Raw genomic sequence first — 22,083 nt, forward strand, 5'->3', positions numbered from 1 at the left:
TTTGTTCCTGTTTTGTCATGCAATTTGTACGTGTTTCTGTGAATGTTGTCTCTGTTGGTCACTAACATTCTTCATTTGTTGGTGTGTGTACCTTTTAAATTTACTTATATTATCATCTGAGGGTCCACAAAAGACAAGCTCTGCTTTCACCAGACCTCTCCATGTCTACAGAATATAGATCACGTTTCATTTTTTACTTTTTCTTTTTGAAAGTTATTACTTTTTGTGTTCATTTTATATACTTTAAACATTATCTTTTTTGTTGTATACATTTAGCATAGCAATTATTTTCATGATATTTGTATTTTGCTGGGAATGAAGGAAACAAAATAAAGATGTATTTGAATCATGCATATATATTTTTTGAAATAATCATGATTCCCTCACTGGGAATATTCCATAATAGAAGCACGCCATCAATCGGTAACAACAGAGAATGTGGGGGGAAACCCAGCACTGACTCGATGCGATGACACAGTCATGAACACCGAACGAATTCAGTGCATCGAAACCCTTGCATGATATTAATATTATGCTTGTGAAGAAATCTGCGCATTGTATTGCTTAAAAGGATATTAACCTGGATAGAAAGATGACGCTTTGACTTTTGATATCCAGATTCAACGTACCATCCATGTCTACAGTAGGCCTACTGTCTATTAACAAGCAAAAGGTAAGGACGACTACAATATATATAATGTAGACCAGCAGTGAGGGCATAGAGACTTTAGCCCCCCCCCCCTCCTTCCCCCTCCTCCATTTCCTCAAGCTCCCCCTCGATCCCTTGACCCCTTTTCCCCTCGACCCCCCCCCCCCCCCCCCCCCCTCGTCTACTTTATATTCGTCGGGTAAGCGATTATAGTTGACTGTGTAGGAGTGTGTTTAATGTGTTTCGTATGTACGATATTATAGAAAATACCGAAAAGAACAGGTTATGCCATGCTTTGTTGTGTTTATATTAGGCAAAGGTCATGTTCACGTACACATCACAGACAGAGTAACTGTAGTACAATTATGAGTAACCGTGCGTTTTGGGGTAATGCGTCTATTATTCATCGGAATATGCAAACAACGGCTCTGTCGGTTGCTTCGCAGTAGCATTGACTGTCGCCTGTTTGTGGAATAAAAGATTCAGATATGATATATAGTAGCAGCATGCATGGATGTGAATCGTACATGAATAAAGCTAAGTTGAATACTGTATAAACCCGCTCTCTCTTGGATCATACAGTCGCTTTAATTGAGGTCTATCAAGGTATCGATGATCATTAGCCGGGTGATTTAGTGAGTATAAATCAACTTGGGAATGTGAAAAATATAGTCTCTGTAGACTGTAGCCTGTAGCATAATCATACAAGCCTGGGCGTAAATCTGTAATTGATACCTATTGTTCAGGGGGATGATCTATTCATTCATCCCCCTCCCCCCCCCCCCCTGAACAATTGGTATTACGTAAGGATTTACGCCCATGCATACAGTTGTCGTGGTGTAGTGGAAACGTCACCCGGGATTCGGAATCGCGGTTCGAAACCCGCCGCGGCACCAACTAATGTCATTTGCATTTTGGCAAGACATCCACCTGCATTTGGCACTCTCCATGTGCAGTCACACAGGTGAAGTAAGTGGTATACCTCACCTGGTAGAAAGGAATATATTATCCTTGAATGCTTTAGCGCCCTATTAATTGTGTCGGCTTAGCTACAGTCGGGTTTAATAATATGATACTTAAATTGTATTAAAGATTATCTGTAAAGTTTATAGGAGGGATTAAACTACATCAGAAGGTCACTGGACAGGTGTTTATCTCATCAATTAAGCTCTCAATTAACATAAGAAGAAGAGGATCATGGGGGACCAATGGTCACCGATTGGGCATTATTTTCTATATAGAGGGAGCAAGTATAGCTAGAAGTAGGACAGTGTGGCTTTAAGTGGGGGCACGCTAAAAGAGTCCTATCTCGCACCCCTGGGCTACGTGTCTGAACCACTCCGAAGCTCAAAATGTAATTTAGGAACTTTGAATGTATTTTGATCTACGGAGACACGAACGAACGAACAAAGCTATTGAGTGGTTATGTAAACGAATTTGATTTTGAAATAAGACCCTGGTGAACCTTATTATTTTACCATGACTCAAAACAAGGCATTTTAAACATTTCGCCAGACGTCACTTTTCACAAAAAAATAAGTATACATTCTTTGCGTTTCAATTCAATTCATTTTTTTTTTTTTTTTTAGCTCTTAGGATTATCTTGATGTAACATCAATTTCCAAGATGGATTTCACATCACTGATCAGGATGGTGAGCTACATTTGTGCGGCAATTATCGCATTTGGTAAGCATTAATTAAGGCTTTTTCAAATATGACGACGCAAAACCGCGGCGTAATAAAAAGAAGCCAGAAAGAAATAGGTTTCTCGTTGCCCATAAAGGTGGAATATGAATGAATGTGACAATCATTATGGTTTATTATTGGTCGAAGTTTCTACCTTCTCGGAACGTTATTGATCATTCTCTATAAACTTTGATAACGTTCTGAAAAGATATAAAACTCTATCCATCATTCAAGAAGAATTCATATTCTCACTATCACTTCATGAAAAGAGTTAAACAAATCGTTATTCCAACTTTTTGGATAACAGTTTATTCCAGCACCCCAGAATTTAGAACTATTCTTTTGTACACGTGATCGTTGATTCCGAATCAGTCTAAATAGTTTCTTTCATTATACCATCGCATGTAAAGACTAACCGAAAAAGAAGCTAATTATTAGTTTCCAATTCACCCAGTCAAATTAAGTATAATCTTTCTTGTACATTTCATGATTCGAGTTTCATATGTGACGAACAAAATCAATGGCGAGTATATATTGTCCTTTCTTTTGGAACCAACATGTCGTAGTTTATGGTGACTCTTATCGTCAGAGGTTGCGCTATGCATTGCTAATGGATGAAATTGTCTTAAGAAATATTCACAAAAAATAGGTCAAACACAAGTGTTTTATATATCGGAAGAGTAGAATAGATGTTCAAAAAATCCATTGAATGCAATATTGTTTTGTTTTTCTCCCTTGAACTATTACTAAAATAGCACGAAAGCCGGTACTTTCACTCTATTATGAATTACATATGCTATTATATGGATATACTCTTTTCTTTTACAGATGAATGTTACATTGATCTATATCTCTCTATATCTTTAGAATAATCTCTTTGTTTTACACTATTCCCTTTTTTCAAGCCGCAACATTTGGAAAAGCTGAAAACTGCTACCAGTGTACTCATCCAATTACATTTGAAATAATGACTGGGTTGAAGGAGGCGTGCTCAGATAAATATGACTCAGCAGACTACTCTAAGAACCCTGTATACTGTGCTAATGGATGTAGAGTAAGTTAACATGTTTGTCATTGTTATTAGCATTTATTTATTATTATTTATTATTATTTTTTTAATTATTATTATTATTATTATTATTAATATTATTTTTATCGGCATCATCATTATTACTTTTACAATGTGTATTATTTCTTATTTATCTATCAAAATTATTATTATTTTTATTATTATAATCACTTTTCATCTTTGTCTTCTCTTTATTATTATTAATACTATTATCATTATAATTATTATTATTAGTAGTAGTATCATCACACCAGTATTATTAGTATCATTATGATTAGTCGTAGTAGTAGAAGTAGTATTTTTATTTCAATAATTGTTTACTAAGGTGCCAAGTTCATTTTTAAATCATATGGTAAGGGCCGCTCAGGTGTTTATGGAAGTGAGGTATTATAAGGAGACGCTATAATAACTATAAGCGCAGTGCTTTCTTTCTGTTGGAAGATAGAGTAACGAGAAAAAAAAGTTGTGTCAGAGCTACGCTTTTCATTATTACTTTTTAACAAAATGTAGTGTTTGTAACTCCTTAATTCGTGTTTGTCATTATTCAAATGCATTCTGGTTTTATTTATTTAATCTCAACTTTTATCTTGTTTTCATGAACGTGTGCAGGTAACGAGAACGTTTGATGCCGGACTGATGAAAGCTACTATCCAGCGGGGGTGTGCCACACCGAAACAATCGAAATATTTCACGATTGAAGGGAAAGCTTTGATTTTGAACATTAGCTGCTCCGGAAATTATTGTAACAAACAGAAATATGAACTGGTTATATTAATAAGCTTAGTCGTAATATGTCTTACCTCTGTTTTACAATTCGTGTATAGTATTTTCCTAAAGGTTTTACATTTAGTATTGTTCTTACTGGTTAGTTTGCTTGTTATTTTTTCCTTATTTTACTATTTTGCCTGACAAAATAATACTAACCCTATTAAAAGGAGATACCCCAGATGTAGGTGTTTTAATCAGTGTGTTTCCTACGTTGGTAAATCTGTTGAAATATTGAGATTAGAAAACAAATATATTTTGGATTGTCTCCTCGGTTTGACGTAACATTGTCAGAGGTAAAAATGTCAGAGGTAAAAATGTCGGAGGTAAAAATGTTTGAGTTAAAAAATTAAAAATGTGAGAGAAAAACAATAACTTTGCGAAAGAAACAAAAAGTATGGATGCTTATCCTCTATCGTCAAGAATTTAAATTAATCTTTTTCGGGGACTCGGATGAAGTTTTAACCCCTCTAAGCCTTCTCCATATAATTAGGGAGGTGAGACTATCAAGCCTTCTTCATACTTGAAAAATAAATAATTATGCATAACAACATATATAATGATCACTGAAGTATACCTGTTTGCATCCGAAGTACCGCATTTTTTCAAATTTACTAATATACCTACGATTCTGGCCTGGCTGATATATGTTCGGGTTGTGATACTCCTTGTGCAAACTTTTATAATTCAAATCATACGCAACAAATTCTAATTTACAGGGGATGCTGGTTATTCCGGAAGGTTATTTTACGAAATAGGTCTGTAACTTTTGTAAACACGATCTATAATACAATAACATATTAAAAATATATGCGTTTTAATTTTAATTCTAAATGTTAATGTTATAGCTTGCAATTACTGGGAGAATAACCTGTCAAGCCTTAATAGGCTTTTAATGACAGTCCCCCTTTTCTATAGATTCATTTAATGTTACGTTGTATCATACTTTTGAAATGCTCTGTATATTATTTTAATGTTTGCGTGTTTTGTTTTGTTGTGTTTTTGAAGGAGGATGAATAAAGAATGAGCTAATGAAACACATAATAAAGTAAATTTTTCTAATTTGCTAATTCTTCAAAACATTTGTATATCGCATGGTTTGTTATATAACTTTATATTTTTGATTTTCATTGTGTCCATGGCTCCGCTCCGCAGTAATTCCGTTTAGGCTTTCCTGCGTCAACAGACTATTTCTCTTTTGTAAATGAATTTCAGTATTTATAGTCCCCTTTTCACAATTACAATTGTTATATATTGTAAGAAGTGTAACATTCGCAAGTCTATCATTTTTAAGTATGTTTATTTTACGGGCTCGGGAAAACCAATGATTGGATTGAAAATCGTCTTGTTTTGATAAAAAAATAGCCCGATTTTGATAACAGGTTTGCGATAGCTCAGTTTTTTAATTGTCGTGCTTGGGGGTCTTCGCAATTATAAAGAAATGTCCAGTAATATGAATGTTCACTTCATAATCAAAACATATTTCCTCCTCCTTCTCTTTCTTCTTCTTCCACTCCTTATTTTCTATTCATTTGTATTATTATTTTTATTATAATAATTATAATTATTATTATCATTAATAATATTATTATTATTATTATTATTTCTACTTCTACTATTATTATTTACTGGCACCACTAATCAATCTACTACTAATATTACTGTTATTGCATGAAACGCGTTTTTCACATGGTCTATCCGAAATCGTAATGGGCGTTAGCAAGTATTCATGTTAGGACTATAGATGTATTACTGTAAAGACAAACAAACCAGCAACACCAAAACATCAAACAACAGTATAATCAAACAATTAAAACAAGAATTTCGCAGGAAGCTAACTATTTTGTAACCTTATTTCGCAGTGGATTATATAATAGTATACGTATAGTCGACCCCCCCCCCCCCCTCCTCCTCTAAACAAAATAGAACATTAAGACTGAGAGAGAGAGAGAGAGAGAAAGAGAGAGAGAGAGAGAGAGAGAGAGAGAGAGAAGACGAAAGGGTAAACGAGAGAGAAAGAAAGGGGGATAGAGAGAGAGGGGGTGGGGGAGGGGTTCATGAGAAGGCTGTAATCTAGGTTGATCCTTTAAATTGCACTAATTTTCTTCGGGGCAACCTAGCTGCCCCCCCCCCCCCCCGTCTACGTTTAGGGCCTAATCTTTGTAAATTGTAATTTCTTCTAGATAATAACCCTTTTCTTTATTTTTATTTCAATGAGGGGGTAATCTAAATATTCAAATTTCTACAGCTTGAGGCTTGAATCCAACGTACGCTAATCCCAACTTGAGGTCATTGATTTATATTTCCCAACTCTAATAATGCATGAAAATTCTTGAGCAATTTTCACCCCCCCCCCCTCCGCCCTTTCACCTTTCCACAACGATGATATGCTTAATGAAATCTCCTTCTGCTTAAGAAACTTTGGTTATTATATGATTTTTCTTCTTCTTCTTAAAATTACATAATAAAAAAATGAAAGAAAAAAAACAAAAAATGCTTTGAAAAGACGATACAGGCATTTGGGCAATTTAATATGTCAAACATTATGTATGCAATGTATCGATATATTGACTGAATGTATAGAAACTAAGCCTAAGGATACATTACATGCACCTTTTTTGCCAGAAATGTAGGTCATATCAATTTTGTTACTAAAAGGCCTGTACTTTACCCTGTTTAGTCGTCAACTTTAGGATTTACATTACTAACCCCATCACAGCCGAATATATTCTCCCACTAAAGAATAATGGAATCGTCCTATCTCATTACGGATGTAAATGAAGCTTGCGGGTCACGCCCTTTGAACTCGATCAATTCACTGAACGCGTATTGTTGAGGTTTTGCTGTCAGATTGGCGAGATTTGGAACCTAAGACATTGAGAAAAAGTCTGTTTTTGGAAAATCTACCTAGTAATTCTTTGATCCATCAGTGGAATTCAAAAGAATCATGTCCGCTGATTTTCTTACTGGTAAGATATAACATTTTATTTTGTTCATAAAGTTGAAAACAGCATTTTTATACACAGTCTTCGTCTTGATACGCGTTTGATTTTTGACCGTGCGCTATGGGCTTTTGCGTGTATAACGGTTCGGCGTATGTTGACAATGTTAAGTTTGAAAAAGAAAAAAAAGAGACCATATTTACATCAATGTTTTCTTACTTTTACAATTCATAAATTCATAGAAACCACAAGTCTTCTGGAAGGCAAATTTCTGAGCTGCAGACACATAGTAAATTTATCTTTTGATTTATGTTAGATAACTTGCATGCAGTGTGTTTTACATGGACTGTTTTCTGAATGTTGAGGATAGACGTAGACTGACTGGACCGTGCAGGCTATACGACCACACGACGTTGACAAAAAATTTACGAAAAAGGTTCACGCTTTTGACTCGAACATGCCGTTGCTATTTGAAGAATTCAAATCGTTATGTGCTGCCTTCATTGAAATTTTATTGCAGAACACATCTTTCATGACATTACATAATTCTCAATTTCTCTCAATACTTTTCATTTGCCAGCAAGATGGAATTGCAAAGACAACTGCGTGAAAGATGATTAGTCAGTACGACTATGAGTTGAGCCAGGCCATGCAGGCCAATTCATCATCATGCATGCTTTTTGGAAAATCGTCTTGTATTGAACTCTGCAAATAAGGGATCATTTTAGGCTATAGATTCTATATGACATTAGTCCCCCTTTACATTTTAAGTGACACCACTGGTTGCCTTTCTCTGTACCATAAATTAAAGTTGAAATTGACTGTTTAGTGTAATCGAGCTCCTGAACCAAGCACAAATTAAACATGAAAATGAAAACTCATCAATTTAAATAGTTAATACCCATCATAGACACCTGGTAAATAATGAAGATGACCATTTTCATTTGACCCCTGTCATGTACTTATAAAGACGCAGACATATCGTTTGTAGGGTTGTCCAGATGGAGTCGGGTTAACTCGGCTCAAAGTCAACTCGGCCCAGCTGCAAAAACTGACAGGTTTAGGGTTAGGGTAAAATGACAAAAACTGACCGTTTTTGCAGCTGGGCCGAGTTGTCTTTGAGCCGAGTTAGCCCTGATTCGTCTAGATCATTCGCCGCATGTACCAACAATAACAGAATGGCTTTTGTGAATGAATTGCTCCTTTCAGAGGCCCTGGTTTGGTTGCAGAGCGGACAATGTCATCAGCCATTTGAGGAAATCCATTCTCATGTTTCTTTGCGTCTCTAGACAGTTTGTTGATTGCTAGACTCTAGAAAGAAATAACCTTTTGGTATGGGGAATTCTTTAATAAAACTGACATTTGTCAACCTTCACCATACACAGACGGTATTCTTCTTTCCACTCGCACAGGGGGGGGGGGGGGGGGTGGCATATTAACTAGCTTATTTTTTTCCTCCAAATTCCAGCAAAGACAGTGCCCTCAGGTTTTCTTTATTCAGAGTTTCTAGACTTAACATTTTGAATAAGAAAAATCGTAAAACTGCACATGATGACTTCGGCAATTGCACACAATCTGTAGTCATAACTCCCCTCAATATATAGCCCGTACGATTTACTTCAGTCTCTGTATACAGGCAACCAGTGGAGCCAGAAGTACATGTAGTCTCTGCGGACCAACTGTTGATATCAGAGACTGAAGCTTTCGGTCTAGTCGAGTACATGCCACAGAGTGAATTGTTTTGTTATCGATGTTTGAACATGATAAAGACCTGTGCTCGGATCATCACTGCTTGTGCTTGCAATTTAAATTTTCAACTGTTTTTTTTAGGATGATATCAAATGATGATAAAGCACATAACCTGTATGTTCTCGCAATATGAAACTTTGTAAGCTGGTTACAACAAAAAAGTATTCCTTGGTCACTTCCAAGTAAGATTGAACGACTGTTGCAGAAGCACTGCTTCCTATTACCATGCTATTGATAATTATTTGCAAATAGTAAGTCTCTTTCATGTTTCTTTTTTTTTTTTTCTTCACAGCTCCCATACCTTCAAGGGTTTCTATCATGAAGAAGCCGAAGACAGAGAAAGAGGTAGGATTTTGCATGCCCCACAAGATCACAAATAATCTGATAGACTTCTTTAGACATACATGTACATGTGCGTCAATCTTTACAGTGCATTTTGAAGAACAAGAATATTCCGCAAGTTGGGTTTAAAATGTATAGAAGATATTGACTGGAAGCAAATGCTCTATAAAATTGTTTTTATCTCTTCGACCATGTGCAGAGGAAGGGAAAAGGAGGGGGGGGGGCAGGTAAATTGTCACCACTGTTCAAGTTTGAATCAGCGACATTGATTAGACAGCTCTACAAATTTCTGGATTGAATCAAATTCTCGCTATTGCTAATATGTTAAAAATAACTTGGTGACAAAGTCACTTCTGATCTATTCTGCAGGGCTGCGCTGATTGTGTACTTTATTTTCCAAGAGTGGGTCATTGTGAAAAATGTACCGGTATTGTTAAACATACATGTACTAAAAATAGGATAGGGCCTACTGTATGTGATGGGCAAGAGCAAATAGAGGCATAGAAATAATAATGTCATCTTTCTTTGGTTGTGTTTGGCAAGTGCAAAAATTTGTCTAAAATACTAACAGACAGGACTAGACAGATTCATTGGCTCATTGGACAACTAAGGGACATACTATGTTTTGGTGGGGGTATTCTAAAGTTAACCCTGTAATTTTCTTTAAGTTTTGAGAATGGTCTTCCGTTGTATATCAATCTGTTCGACGATATGATTTAGAGTATCTTTCTCTAGTTTTTTGTTGCTACCATCACACAAAATTGAGAAACCAAGAAATGCAATATAATACATGTACGTGTACATGATTGTTATTGAGTGGTATTTTCTCAATTCATCTTGACAGGATCACGTGTCCAAGCAGCCTGTATTGAAGGACTTCAGTACGTTCTGCACTTGGGTACTAGACTATGAAGCATCTCTGCACAATGGAGACATACCCTATGTCCCTAAAACTCCTGTAAGTATGATTAGAGGTCTTAATGTCGGTTCCTTGCAGGATAGATGTTACTGCAATTGACAATATGTATTTGTAGCTGTTGAGGCCTTCTTGCCGACAGCTGACAATACTTTTACAATTACATTATTTGTTATGTGCTTGGGGTGTAGACTATAAAGCATCTCTGCACAACGAAGACATACCCTATGTCCCTAAAACTCCCTTAAGTATGATAAGGTGTCTTATTGTCGGCTGCCCGCAAGATTACTGCGATTGACAATACATATTTGTAGCCGATGAGGCCTTCTTGCCGACAGCTGACAATACTTTGAAGAGTGAAAATTAGATTATTTTTTATGTGCCTGGGTACTATAGACTTTGAAGTATCTCTGTACAACTGAGACATACCCTAGGTCTCTATAACTTCTGTAAATTTGATCAGGTTTCTCCTACAGTGAAACCAATGTTGAATAGAGTCTGAGTGACCCGTTTGCGAGTGGAACGAACTGAATAAATAAAGAACAATTGAATGAACAAAACAGTGAAAGTTTCATCGAAATCAGACGAAGAATAAAAGTTATGGAATTGTAATTTTTTTCTCATGATTTCATGAAACATTGATATGTTGCGCATAGGCTGTAAACGAATCAGCGAGTTAATGATGTCATACTCTCACTACATGTGTATATCCCCCTATATTTTGTTTATGATTTTTTGTTCATAATAATTTTTTTAACACACCTGTACAATTCCCCCCTTTATATTACATGTTACAGTAATGGTGTTTTTTCACATATTCCATGAGGATTCAAGCTATGTTTAACATTCCCAGAGCAGAATAGTGATATTTAGGTTAAATTTAGGATAAAAATGGATAGAGGAAAGTGAGGGGATGACATCTGGGGAAGACAATAAGTTGAGATTTCTTCCGGCTTCCATAGAGAATGTACAGCAGCCTTAACTAATTCCTTACATTCCTTTCATGAACTCTCCCTATCTGATTAGATCTATGTACATGTATGCACCATTATAATCTGTTACTTGTAGTTCATAGGTTCCAAAAATATAGTTTCCATCAGACTTTCCGGTTCCCAACCCATTGCGTTTGTATGGGAACTGGAAGTGCCTTTGCCAAATATACCCATGGCCGGTGCTGCCCTCTATGGCCAAATACCGTAGCTGAGGTTCATTGCAATACGAGTTCATGGCACACAAAAGTGTGTGTTTGTCGAGGGGGGGGGGGGTGGTTTTGTTTTTGAGTTAGGCCTAAAATGGTGTGGGGGACAACACAATGCATTTTTTTTTTAAAGTATAGCTTATTCAGCATAATACTATTTTCTGTCAACATCAAGATGGTCCCCTCCCCTTTAATAATTTATTTAATATAAATTTCATTGTTTGATTATGGTAGCATGATTTCCTTAGCTAATATCAGCAGACTCTTTTAATCATGAAGTACTCAAAGTGCTTAATTTTCTCAATGCATACAACTAATTCCTTGAACTAACTAAGCTAATGCAAGGCCTGACAGCTAAGCCATTTCCTGTGAAATCATGAATATTCATTGTAAATAGGACATTATTTACATATGATCGGCCTATGCTAGCTGTGCACAGAGCTCCCTCATTATCATATTGGGGTTTCGAGGTAGACAGCAAAGGAGACTGGTAGACAAGTCTCACAATATTGCAGTGCACTATCACTGGTTTAAGTAGAATAGAGTAGTGTCTATTTACCACTCTGTTTACCAAGAGCTCTCTCACACACTTGGTCACAGCTCCCATATTTGGGTTTTCAGGGCATGACATCACTTCAGAGATGGACTAGTTCATTTTGTATCAGGGGTGTTTAGTTCAAACAATTATTGAGGGTGAAATCATCCAGATTGATGATTTCTGTCTGTCATGTTTATTTTCTCTGATCATGAGGAATAGATATGTTGTTGATGAATTCAAATGAAAATGATCAACAAATCTGTCTCTACACCCTACGGGTTTAAATAGTATTAAATTAAGTTTTCTATGCTAATGTACATGTACATTGTACATTGTAGCCTACATACATGTATGTGCCAAAAAACTTGTCAAAATTGAAATTGAAATTGAAAACCATACAGGCTGTGTTGTGTGGCCATCACTACATGTACACACTCAAGGTGCTGTGGTTTCGTGGATAAGTCACCTGACTGTAGATCACAAAGTACGGGGTTCAAATCCCAGCCTGGCACTAACGTCTATTAATCTACATTACCATGCTCAACCCAGGTGTACATGGGTACCTGATATGTTTTACTTTGGCAGCTCAACTACATGTATATACCTGGCTTAAGCACAGAATAAATGACCTTTCTTACAGTCTTTGTCACTTAATGTAACAGATGTGGAGTGTTTGTAAAATTAAAGTTTTTTTTTCTTTCTTTATTTCTTTTGGTTAATTAAATTTTTTTTTTTTTTTTTTTTTTTGGGGGGGGGGATATTGCATGTTTTATTTCAGTAAGCCAACACAAAAGTAATTTAAAGGAGTTTTTAAAGTATTATTATCAATCTCAGTGAGGCTGATTTAGTAGTAGCCTACAATCGTTTTGCTAGTTGTGATATCATTCAAGTCTACAATCACTTTTTCCCCCTCCATTAATTGTTATTTTCTCAGGAGCGTTTGAAAAAGAGAAGTACTTGTCCCCTAGACAATGAAGGAAACAGTAATTAAGAGGGGAAAAATGAATAATAACAATTTTCCCATTATTAATTGTTATTTTCTCTATTAGGATAAGCATCAGTCCCCTTGACTACGAAGGGAACAGTAATTAAGAGGGGAAAAACAAATAATAACAATCTTGTTTCCATCATTAATTGTTATTTTCTCCATTAATAGGAAGTTTGAAGAAGAGAAGTATCTGTGCTGTCCCCTAGACAGCGAGAAGAACAGTAATTAGAATGATCAAAAATGAAGAATAACAATTTCCCCCATCATTAATTGTTATTTTCTCCCATCATCAATCGTTATTTTTCTCTATTTTCTCTAGATTAAGACACTGTATAGCGGGTATACATTTCTACCAAGATCACTGGGCACATGTCATTTATTTGTAATCTTGAACATTCAGTGCAAGTCTAGTTGGATTCTGTGAGAATCTATTTTCAATATTTACCAGAACTCAAGCTTATCTTTAATTGTTATTTTCTCTATTAGGAGCGAGTGAAGAAGAGAAGCATCAGTCCGCTCGACAGTGAGGGGAACAGCGTTGGTAGCGGAGCCGATTCAGACCTCAGCCCCAGGGAAAGGTACTCCAAGAAGGGCAGAATGAGCAGTGCACGTAAGTTTAAATTTCTGTATTTTACCATTAGAAATACATGCACAACATTTCTTTTTGATTTATGTAAGGGACTGTGACCTCGTTTTTATTAAACTTGTTATCAATGTCAAGCTACAATAACTGTTATAAGTTACTGAAATTGTGGTATGTGATTGGCTGAGAGCAAATTTGTCATAGAAATTCAGCATTTGTTATTGATAAGAAATTTTATGAAACGGTCCTGTTTTGCACTTTCAGTATGATAATACAATTCCCTTGAATTTTTAATGCCGGTACAAGTTTTAACTAAATGTTCAGTTTAACGTAAGTACATATGGAGCATGAGCATTTAAATTTTCTTTTATTATCGATATTTTTTGCATTATACATGCAATTGAAAGGACCTGTTATTGGGTAAACACTTGAACTGGGTCAAATTCCCCAAGAGATCCCACTAATATGAATGTTGATGCTTTGTTTTGCTCCAGGCGAAAAAGACGAGGACTGGAACCTCATCACGTGTTTCTGCAACAAGCCGTTTGCCGGGCGTCCCATGATTGAATGCAATGAGTGCGAGACATGGGTCCACCTCTCCTGCGCCAAGATCCGCAAGACCAACGTGCCAGAGATCTTCATCTGTACACACTGTAGAGACACTCGAAGCAGTATCCGCAAGTCAAACAGGCAACGGGAGCCAAAGAAACAGTTCTCAGAACTCTATGGGCCTGGTGAAAGCTAGCAGGGGGATAGCTTCATAGACTTTTTTTTGTAAAGGAACAATTTTGAGAACCTTGTGGCATTGTCATCAGAGACGGTGCAGCTAAGAGGTGGACAGGTGACCCCAGGTTTGTGGACAAACCGCATTCTGTAGAACAACTTCCAGAACTTTGTGGTCCTGGTGAAGGCTAGCAGAGGGACATCTCCACCATCTTTATCTTTTATAGGAACTATTTTCAGAACGTAAGAGATGGAGAAGTGACCCAAGGTGTTTGAAAAGAAAAATCATTCTGCAGAACACGGGCCACAGCTAGCAGATTGATCACTACATTATCAAGGGTCTAGGAAGAAATGTCCGAAGCCATGTCCCAGGGAAAGTTTGCAGATCACAGGCTGTTTGAGGTTGGAAGAACAACGTCATGACTGCGCCATTATAACAAGTGTTCAGTCCATACAGAATGACCACTTCATTATCAAGAGTGTACGCAAGAAATGTCCAACGCCCTGATCCAGGGAGAATTTGTTTTTAACAGGTACCACAAACAAAACGCCAGTAAGCAGTGTTACTTTTATCGGCTGTGGACCTGATAGATATGTGTCATTATGAGGAAGGAGGACAAGTTTATCTTTTTGTTTCATAACTTGTTTCATTTTAATTTTTAAGGGAGGCAAATTATCACTGAAAATGTATCCTCTTTTCACATTGTCATTTAACAGGAAGCTTCTAAGGTGCTCTATATCATGCTCAAAATACTTTTTTGTGCAACTTTCACTCATTTTTAATATATTGAACAAAGACATACATGTACTGTACAAGAGAATGTAACTACATGTAGGTGAAATACAGCTGCTTTTGTACAAATGGAAATGTCTATCTACCAATACATACATAATAAATAATAATAATAGTAACATGTACATTTATATAGCTCAAGCACTGTACTATTATTACCTCAGCATTTCAGAAACTTCTTCCTACCGGGTACATATTTACATGTACATCACCTGGCTGGGAGTTGAACCCCATACCTTGAGATCCATAGTTGGGTGACTTATCAAGTAGACCACAGCACCTCTACAACCATCTATTCCATTCCCCAACTATATCATTGGCTCAGTGGTAGAGCAGTGGTCTCGTAACAGGGAGGTCCCGGGTTCCAAACCAAGTCGTTGCCATAGTTTCCTTTGGTAAGGCATGAATCTTCATTACCAAGTCCCTTTGGGGAGGACTTTAGGCCATTGATATCTTGGTTGTTTACTTACATGTGCAGGCATACACATGCTTTCTTAGCTGTCTGGTAAAAACAAACAAACAAATATTATCTTAAATTCTATCACAACCCCTTCACCTCATCTACCGGTAAGCCCATATCTTCAACACATTAATTCCTGGAGCACACATCACTGAAGCAAATGTTGCATCACAGGAAAAAGATGTACTTTGTGACATGTGACATTAGTGGAATGTACATTTCAATGGACTTTTGATTAGTATTAATAAGCCTCATTCATGTATAATGTAGTAAACAGCTTTTTTTTTACAAGGATGGAAGTGTAATCCGCTTCACGTTTCTGTTTCCTATACCGCAGAGCTAAGTGAATGTTGCGCGCTGTTGTTCATTCCCTTACACCTTAAAAAAAAATGACATGTATTTTTTTTTTTTTGCTGCGATTCATCACGTCATTTCTGAAGTTCTCTGAACGTAACATATTTGCGTTTGTTACTTATTACCCTTATGCTGTACATATAAATATGATATTTGCAGTCACACACCTTGAGGGAGACGTAACGAAGTGAATACCTGAAAATATTTAAGATAACTAGATTTCTTGAACAACCATTATTCACATGTAGAATATTTTTTTCAGTAAGGGAATTTAGGAAATTCAACTTTCTTTCATTTTCATCCATTGACTAGATCAGTTTGTCTATTTTCCATTTGTTTCATTTTCATCTGTTTTGATTTTAATTTTTTACTGTAGTTACTTTTTATTTATTTATGTACCGGTATTTATTTATTTAGTTAATTATTTTCTTTTCTAATTTTTCTGTTTTGCTTTAAAATCCTCCTGATCTCTTAATTTTCTCTCAGTATGTAACCGACGTAGAAATGTATATAGATCTAGAAAACGTCTTCCAATGATGAAATCAGACTAATTTAGCCAAATTTTACAGCAATTTAAAGAACAACGTTGTTAAACATACCACCATGCTAAGGCAATGTGATATGCTTATTGTAATGCTTTATACATGTATATGTTCACCTGAGCTGCGGTAATTCTACTCAACAATTTTGCCCGTTTTATTTTAACAAGCTGGCCGATTCACAAATTTGTTTGCCCATCGCAAAATCTCGGCATACAAATGTGGGGATCCTGTCAGCTTCGGTTTGCAGCAAGCACATACGTATACACTGTACATCAGGGGAAAAATATTAAATTTTTTTTGGGTGGCTCTTTTTGGCACTTCAAGGGCTAACTCGCCCCTAGCCCCCGTGTATTTTCCCCCCGTTCCACATGTAGGGGGAGAAGGAGATCACTTTGGAGAGATATTATTGGAATTAATCGGCCACATTCCGGACTACTTGAAATAGAGAAGGTTGAGTTCTGGGTAAGGTGAACAATAATATTTGTGAGGTTTTCCGTTCTTTTTATGTCAGTGCGGAAGAGTATTATGGAAAATATATCCACTGAAAAGAGTGGCTCTTGAGATGCTCTCCTATTTGAAACATGACAAGCAACGGCTAAAGTTTGTGGACCACAACCTCATGCCCATGTCTGTGTAGTCCCATGTACACATTTCTGTGTACAGCGCATGTGACCCATTAGCAAGACTTGGGCAATTCCCAATCATTTTGATGATTCCAAAACCTTACTGCATTACACCCATACTCACATGTATCTGCTATATGATCAACCTTTCCCAATCGCTTCCACACAGTTCTTTCACAATGCAAGCATATGACCAGAACTCAACTTTGTCTTGGAGTCCTGGAACATATGTAACTTGATATCAATATCGTTGAACAGACCCAATGGTTATAGAGCGCAGTATCTGGTTTTGCCCATCTTTGCTGCTGTATTAGATGTTATATATGCATACTGTGTAAACTGAAACTGAATAATATATTTGACTGAACAATACATGTATGAAAACAGGACTTTCACCTTTTACTTACAAAAGTTACATCATATGTGTGACATGAGGTTAAAAAAACTAATTCACAGACAAAAAAATACCATTCTCAGTCTTCTAAAAAGTTTCATTACGATCATCTTATTTGCTCAACGTTTCTTTTGATCTCTATCTTTTGTTTTTGCATAGATGAAACGTTTTTGACTCCATATAATGAAATTTGTGCATAGAAACGTGGCTATTGTTAATATTCTTTCCTTTGGTATCTTTCCAAATCTGTCTGTGCTGTGATTTTCAAATTGTGCCCAAAAGTTTGGACAAGCAGATATATAGCCGGGTAATGATATGATTGCAGGGCCCTCGGGGAGAACAGTACGAATACTGATGAGGCTACCCTGGGTAAACAAGACATATTATTATCATTATTATTATTATTATATAGAATCTAAAGTTTTCTGAGGGCCAGAAGCTATTTCAGGCTCAGGTCGACAATGAAATGGGGAAAGCAAAACAGAAAATAATACCTTGCATTCCATTTGTTAATTACTCTGACATACATGTATTATCATGTGGGGGGGGGGGGGGGGGGGGTTACAAAATGAATCACAAATGTATAACCCTTGCCCTCTATTTTTTGACGACAACCACCAAATTCCCCTTACCAAGCATTGCTTGAGTGTCTATTTCAGAGTATATATATATATGTTTTGTCAATGAAGAATTACTTGTTTAGGGTCACAAACTATTAAAGGTACTATGTCCCTTTTGCAGCCAACCTCAAATTTTTTAGTCAATTTCCCACTCGAAGACATTTTCAAGCCCCACCTTTTTTAGGGAAGTTATAAAGTAGCATTATCTTTCAAATGCCGTTGGAATTTAACCTTTTCATTTTTTTGGCCTGCAAATGGGACATAGTACCTTCAAGATAAAGTCACTTTGTATAATATGTGATGAGAGCACCATTTGTACAGGGGGCAGGATTTGTACAGAACTTTTATATTGGTATGTAAATGAATATTTTGAAGTTTTAAAATTTGTACAGAAATTATGACATCATTATATCTCAACATTATAGAGATGGACGTACAGTGGTCTTAGTATGAAAACTGCCATTTATATTTTTGTTGCATCGTTCATACTTATATTACCATGAAGATTTTGAAAATATGACTCTTTCTTGTATCGGAGAAAAGAAGTGGACTTTCTCTGTGGAAAGACAAACATGTACATTTTCAAGTAGAAGTGAATAAATTATATGAATTTAATGACCCATTTGTGATATGTTGATTTTATGTGGTGATGTTTGTATTTTCCCTCAATGCTGTACTTAATTGTTGTAGGTACTCAAAACTGGGACCCGTTTCATGAAACTTGCTAATAATAACAAATGCTAACTTATTAACGAATTTGCTCTCAGCCAGTCAGATGCCATAATCGCAGGAGCTTGTAACAGTTATTGTAACTTGTTATAAATACAAAAATAATGAAACCGGGCCCTAGTTTTTGCGGAGAGATCTTATATTCACAACTGACAAAACATAATCAGCGGGACATAGAATAGTGACATTCAGAACACTGGTGAGAGAAACAAATTCGAGAAAAAAGAGAGGAGATAGAAAAGGAAAAGGCAAGAGGGGAGATCGAGGGAGATTGGATATAAGAGATGGAATGAAAAGAGAGATTAAATGACAGATGGAGAGAGGGGGAGATAAAATAACGGAGCTAGAGAAGGGAAGGGCAGACATGGGGGGGGGGGGGGGTGGGTGACAGAAAATCATGCACAGGCTGTACAATTATCTTGATATTTTTCTTTAGCATTTATAGGTGAATTATGATATACACTAGCATGGGGTACTTTGGAGCTGCAGTTTACCCCCCCCCCCCCCCCCAAAAAAAAGATATAAAATAGGAGGCTGATATACGTTAGAGAAAGAAATACTGATTGAAAGAAAGATTGATATAGATAAAAATAAAGACAAAAAGAATACACAAAATATGGTTCATTACCATACCATAGTATACCCCACCCACCATTGGTGGTGAAAGAAAAGATCGGCTGGGGGCGGGGGGTTGCACTTTGCCTTTGGTTCAATTTCAATTCAATTCAATTCATTTATTTTTTCCTCTTTCAATCGTTCATATTTACAATGATGGTATATTTTAACATATTCACATATTTATATACATATAGATCAATTTGCACAATACAATACATTAAAAAATAAACATGAAATTGAAAGGGAAGGAGGGCCGACTAAAAAGCAGAGCTTGTAGGGTGTAAGCCCCCCTGTAAAAGTAATTATCATGAATTATCATCATGAATTATCATTTTATGAGAAAACAAAACAAAAACAACAATAATAACAGTAACTGATTCAGTAATACAAAAAACAAAAAAAAAATTTAAACGCAAAACATTGATAAATACATACATGTTTATAAAGAGAAATAATCAAAGTTGCATAAAGTCACACTACAAATTATATTTGATTGGGGAATGCAATAGCCTAGTAACTATTCAGAACTTGAAAGCTTTTAAGTCTCCTTTTGAAAATTTGTATCGAATTACACTGTATAATATCATTTGAAAGAGAATTCCACAGTTTTGGACCTGTAAAAACAAATGTCTTTTGTGCAAAAGATGTTCTATTTAATGGTAAATGAAAAGAGCTCGCCTGGCGAGTGAGGTAACTATGAATCGAATCATTTCTTACGAACATATCATTAAAAGGCAAAGGTAATTGTTTAGTGTTGAGCTTGTACATTAACTGTCCAAGCTGAAAAATATACAAGTCTTTAATTAGGTGGTCTGTCGTTTTCGACAGATCACCTATTGTTTTCGTCAGAATTTTCTTTCTTTATTTATTTATTTATTATTATTATTATTTATTTTTATTTCTTCCCGTTTTTTGTTTATCGGTTAACTCAAGATCGGTTGTTTTAATTTCTTTCAATTTTGACACAGTCATAGGTCATTGTCATGAGACGTGACAGGAACATTTTCAAGGTCATCAGGTTATCGTGACGTCATCCAGGCGCCATTTTGTGAAATCACGTTATCCATCATATCTTCGTGATGCATAAGCAAAGGTCATTCATATTCATATCACATATACTTCAGGTCAAGGGTCAACAGGTCATGTCATCAAAGGTCACATAAAGGTCACGACGCGCGCGTACGCGTGCGTCAAAATATTAAAATGCTCAAAATCACTTAACTATCAAAGGAGAGTACGAATCAGGTCATTTTAAGCATTTCAACATTTTCCGTCCGTAAGTGTCCCCGCGCGCGTTGCGCGCGCTCACAACGCGCGGAAAAGGTCAAATTCATTTGTTTTACATGATTTATATTCCTCTTACCGTAAATGACAATTTACATTAATTTCAGTCACTCTTGACCTTTCATAAGGCCGTGAGCGCGCGTCAAAGTTCAAAATCCGCGCGTGCTGCTATGGGCACTATAATGCAAATTTGATCAAAAACATCCCATTTTAAAAATCAAAATAGCTCTTCAGATAGTCAATTGACCCCAACTTTTATATCATGGTTGGAAAAAACATGAGTTGGAGATATGATTTCATGTGTCATTTGACCCTCAATTAACTCATGACGCCATCATAATGGCCTCCGAACTCAAAATTTCAATTTGCATATTATGACGTCAACATATTTTTATAAAATTGATTGTATCTCTGTAAATATTAATTCATTTTCTTTCAAATTTTGATATGTTCTACCTGAGAATATTGTCTACAAATGCAGTCTCCACGATATTTCATTTTGACAAGGGCATCATGGCGTATTTTTTGCGATTAAAGCAGGCATGTCAATTTTTCACATTTTGCGTGTATTCTCTATGAGACATGACTTTTTCCCAAAACTGGATTCTACATTCTCGTCTTTCGCGAGCAATATCTCCATCGTTTTATCTTTGTTTATGCTGAGCTTTGAGTATGATGTAGCTGAGAGAATGAGCTATCACGAGTGTGCCCTTTATTTTTCGATCAGATGCCGGGATCATGCTCATATTTCACTTATAAAGTGGGATTTGTGAATTCTATTTTCCGTTTACGTGTAATCTCTATGGGAAATGTTTTGGCATATCGGTAACGCACTTGACTTCCGACCTCGAGGTCCCTGGTTCGAGTCCGGGAGTCTCCAACAATTTTTTTCTTTTCTTTTTAGGTGGTCTGTCGTTTTCGACAGATCACCTATTGTTTTCGTCAGAATTTTCTTTCTTTATTTATTTATTTATTATTATTATTATTTATTTTTATTTCTTCCCGTTTTTTGTTTATCGGTTAACTCAAGATCGGTTGTGTTAATTTCTTTTAATTTTTACACAGTCATAAGTCATTGTCATGAGACGTGACAGGAACATTTTCAAGGTCATCAATTTATCGTGACGTCATCCAGGCGCCATTTTGTGAAATCACGTTATCCATCATATCTTCATGATGGATCAGCAAAGATCATTCATATTCATATCACATATATTTCAGGTCAAGGGTCAACAGATCATGTCATCAAAGGTCACATAAAGGTCACGACGCGCGCGTACGTGCGCGTCAAAATTTAAAAATGCTCAAAATTACTTAACTATTGAAGGAGAGTACGAATCAGGTCATTTTAAGCATTTCAAAATTTTCCGTCCGTAAGTGTCAACGCGCGCGTTGCGCGCGCTCACAACGCGCGGAAAAGGTCAAATTCATTTTTTTTTACATGATTTAGATTTCTCTTACCGTAAATGACAATTTACATTAATTTCAGTCACTCTTGACCTTTTATAAGGCCGTGA

The 22,083-nt window shown here is 36.2% G+C and overlaps 1 protein-coding gene and 1 long non-coding RNA gene across 2 annotated transcripts; both read left to right on the top strand.

Annotated features, from left to right (window-relative positions):
* The first annotated feature begins 2,250 nt into the window (after nt 1-2,250).
* Nucleotides 2,251-4,345, top strand: LOC115918400. Its single transcript, XR_004062434.1, has 3 exons — nt 2,251-2,336; nt 3,242-3,390; nt 4,015-4,345. It is a non-coding gene; the product is annotated as an uncharacterized LOC115918400 (long non-coding RNA).
* A 2,614-nt stretch (nt 4,346-6,959) lies between these two features.
* Nucleotides 6,960-18,555, top strand: LOC115920592 (PHD finger protein 13-like). The gene is made up of 5 exons (XM_030976650.1): nt 6,960-7,139; nt 9,154-9,206; nt 10,048-10,161; nt 13,330-13,453; nt 13,921-18,555. Exons 1-5 carry the CDS (start codon nt 7,118-7,120, stop codon nt 14,169-14,171), a joined length of 564 nt encoding a protein of 187 aa, XP_030832510.1. The 5' UTR covers nt 6,960-7,117; the 3' UTR covers nt 14,172-18,555.
* Nucleotides 18,556-22,083: the final 3,528 nt, after the last annotated feature.

Source organism: Strongylocentrotus purpuratus, unplaced genomic scaffold (assembly GCF_000002235.5).
Source record: "Strongylocentrotus purpuratus isolate Spur 01 unplaced genomic scaffold, Spur_5.0 spur5_contig_871, whole genome shotgun sequence".
NCBI lineage: Eukaryota > Metazoa > Echinodermata > Echinoidea > Camarodonta > Strongylocentrotidae > Strongylocentrotus > Strongylocentrotus purpuratus.

What these genes read in the sequence shown, in the direction of transcription:
- LOC115920592 (XM_030976650.1), top strand. Translation starts at nt 7,118, where the DNA reads ATGTCCGCTGATTTTCTTACTG. An exon ending in CCTATGTCCCTAAAACTCCT is followed by an intron (nt 10,162 to 13,329) that starts GTAAGTATGATT and finishes TTTCTCTATTAG; the next exon opens with GAGCGAGTGAAGAAGAGAAG. An exon ending in GGGCAGAATGAGCAGTGCAC is followed by an intron (nt 13,454 to 13,920) that starts GTAAGTTTAAAT and finishes GTTTTGCTCCAG; the next exon opens with GCGAAAAAGACGAGGACTGG.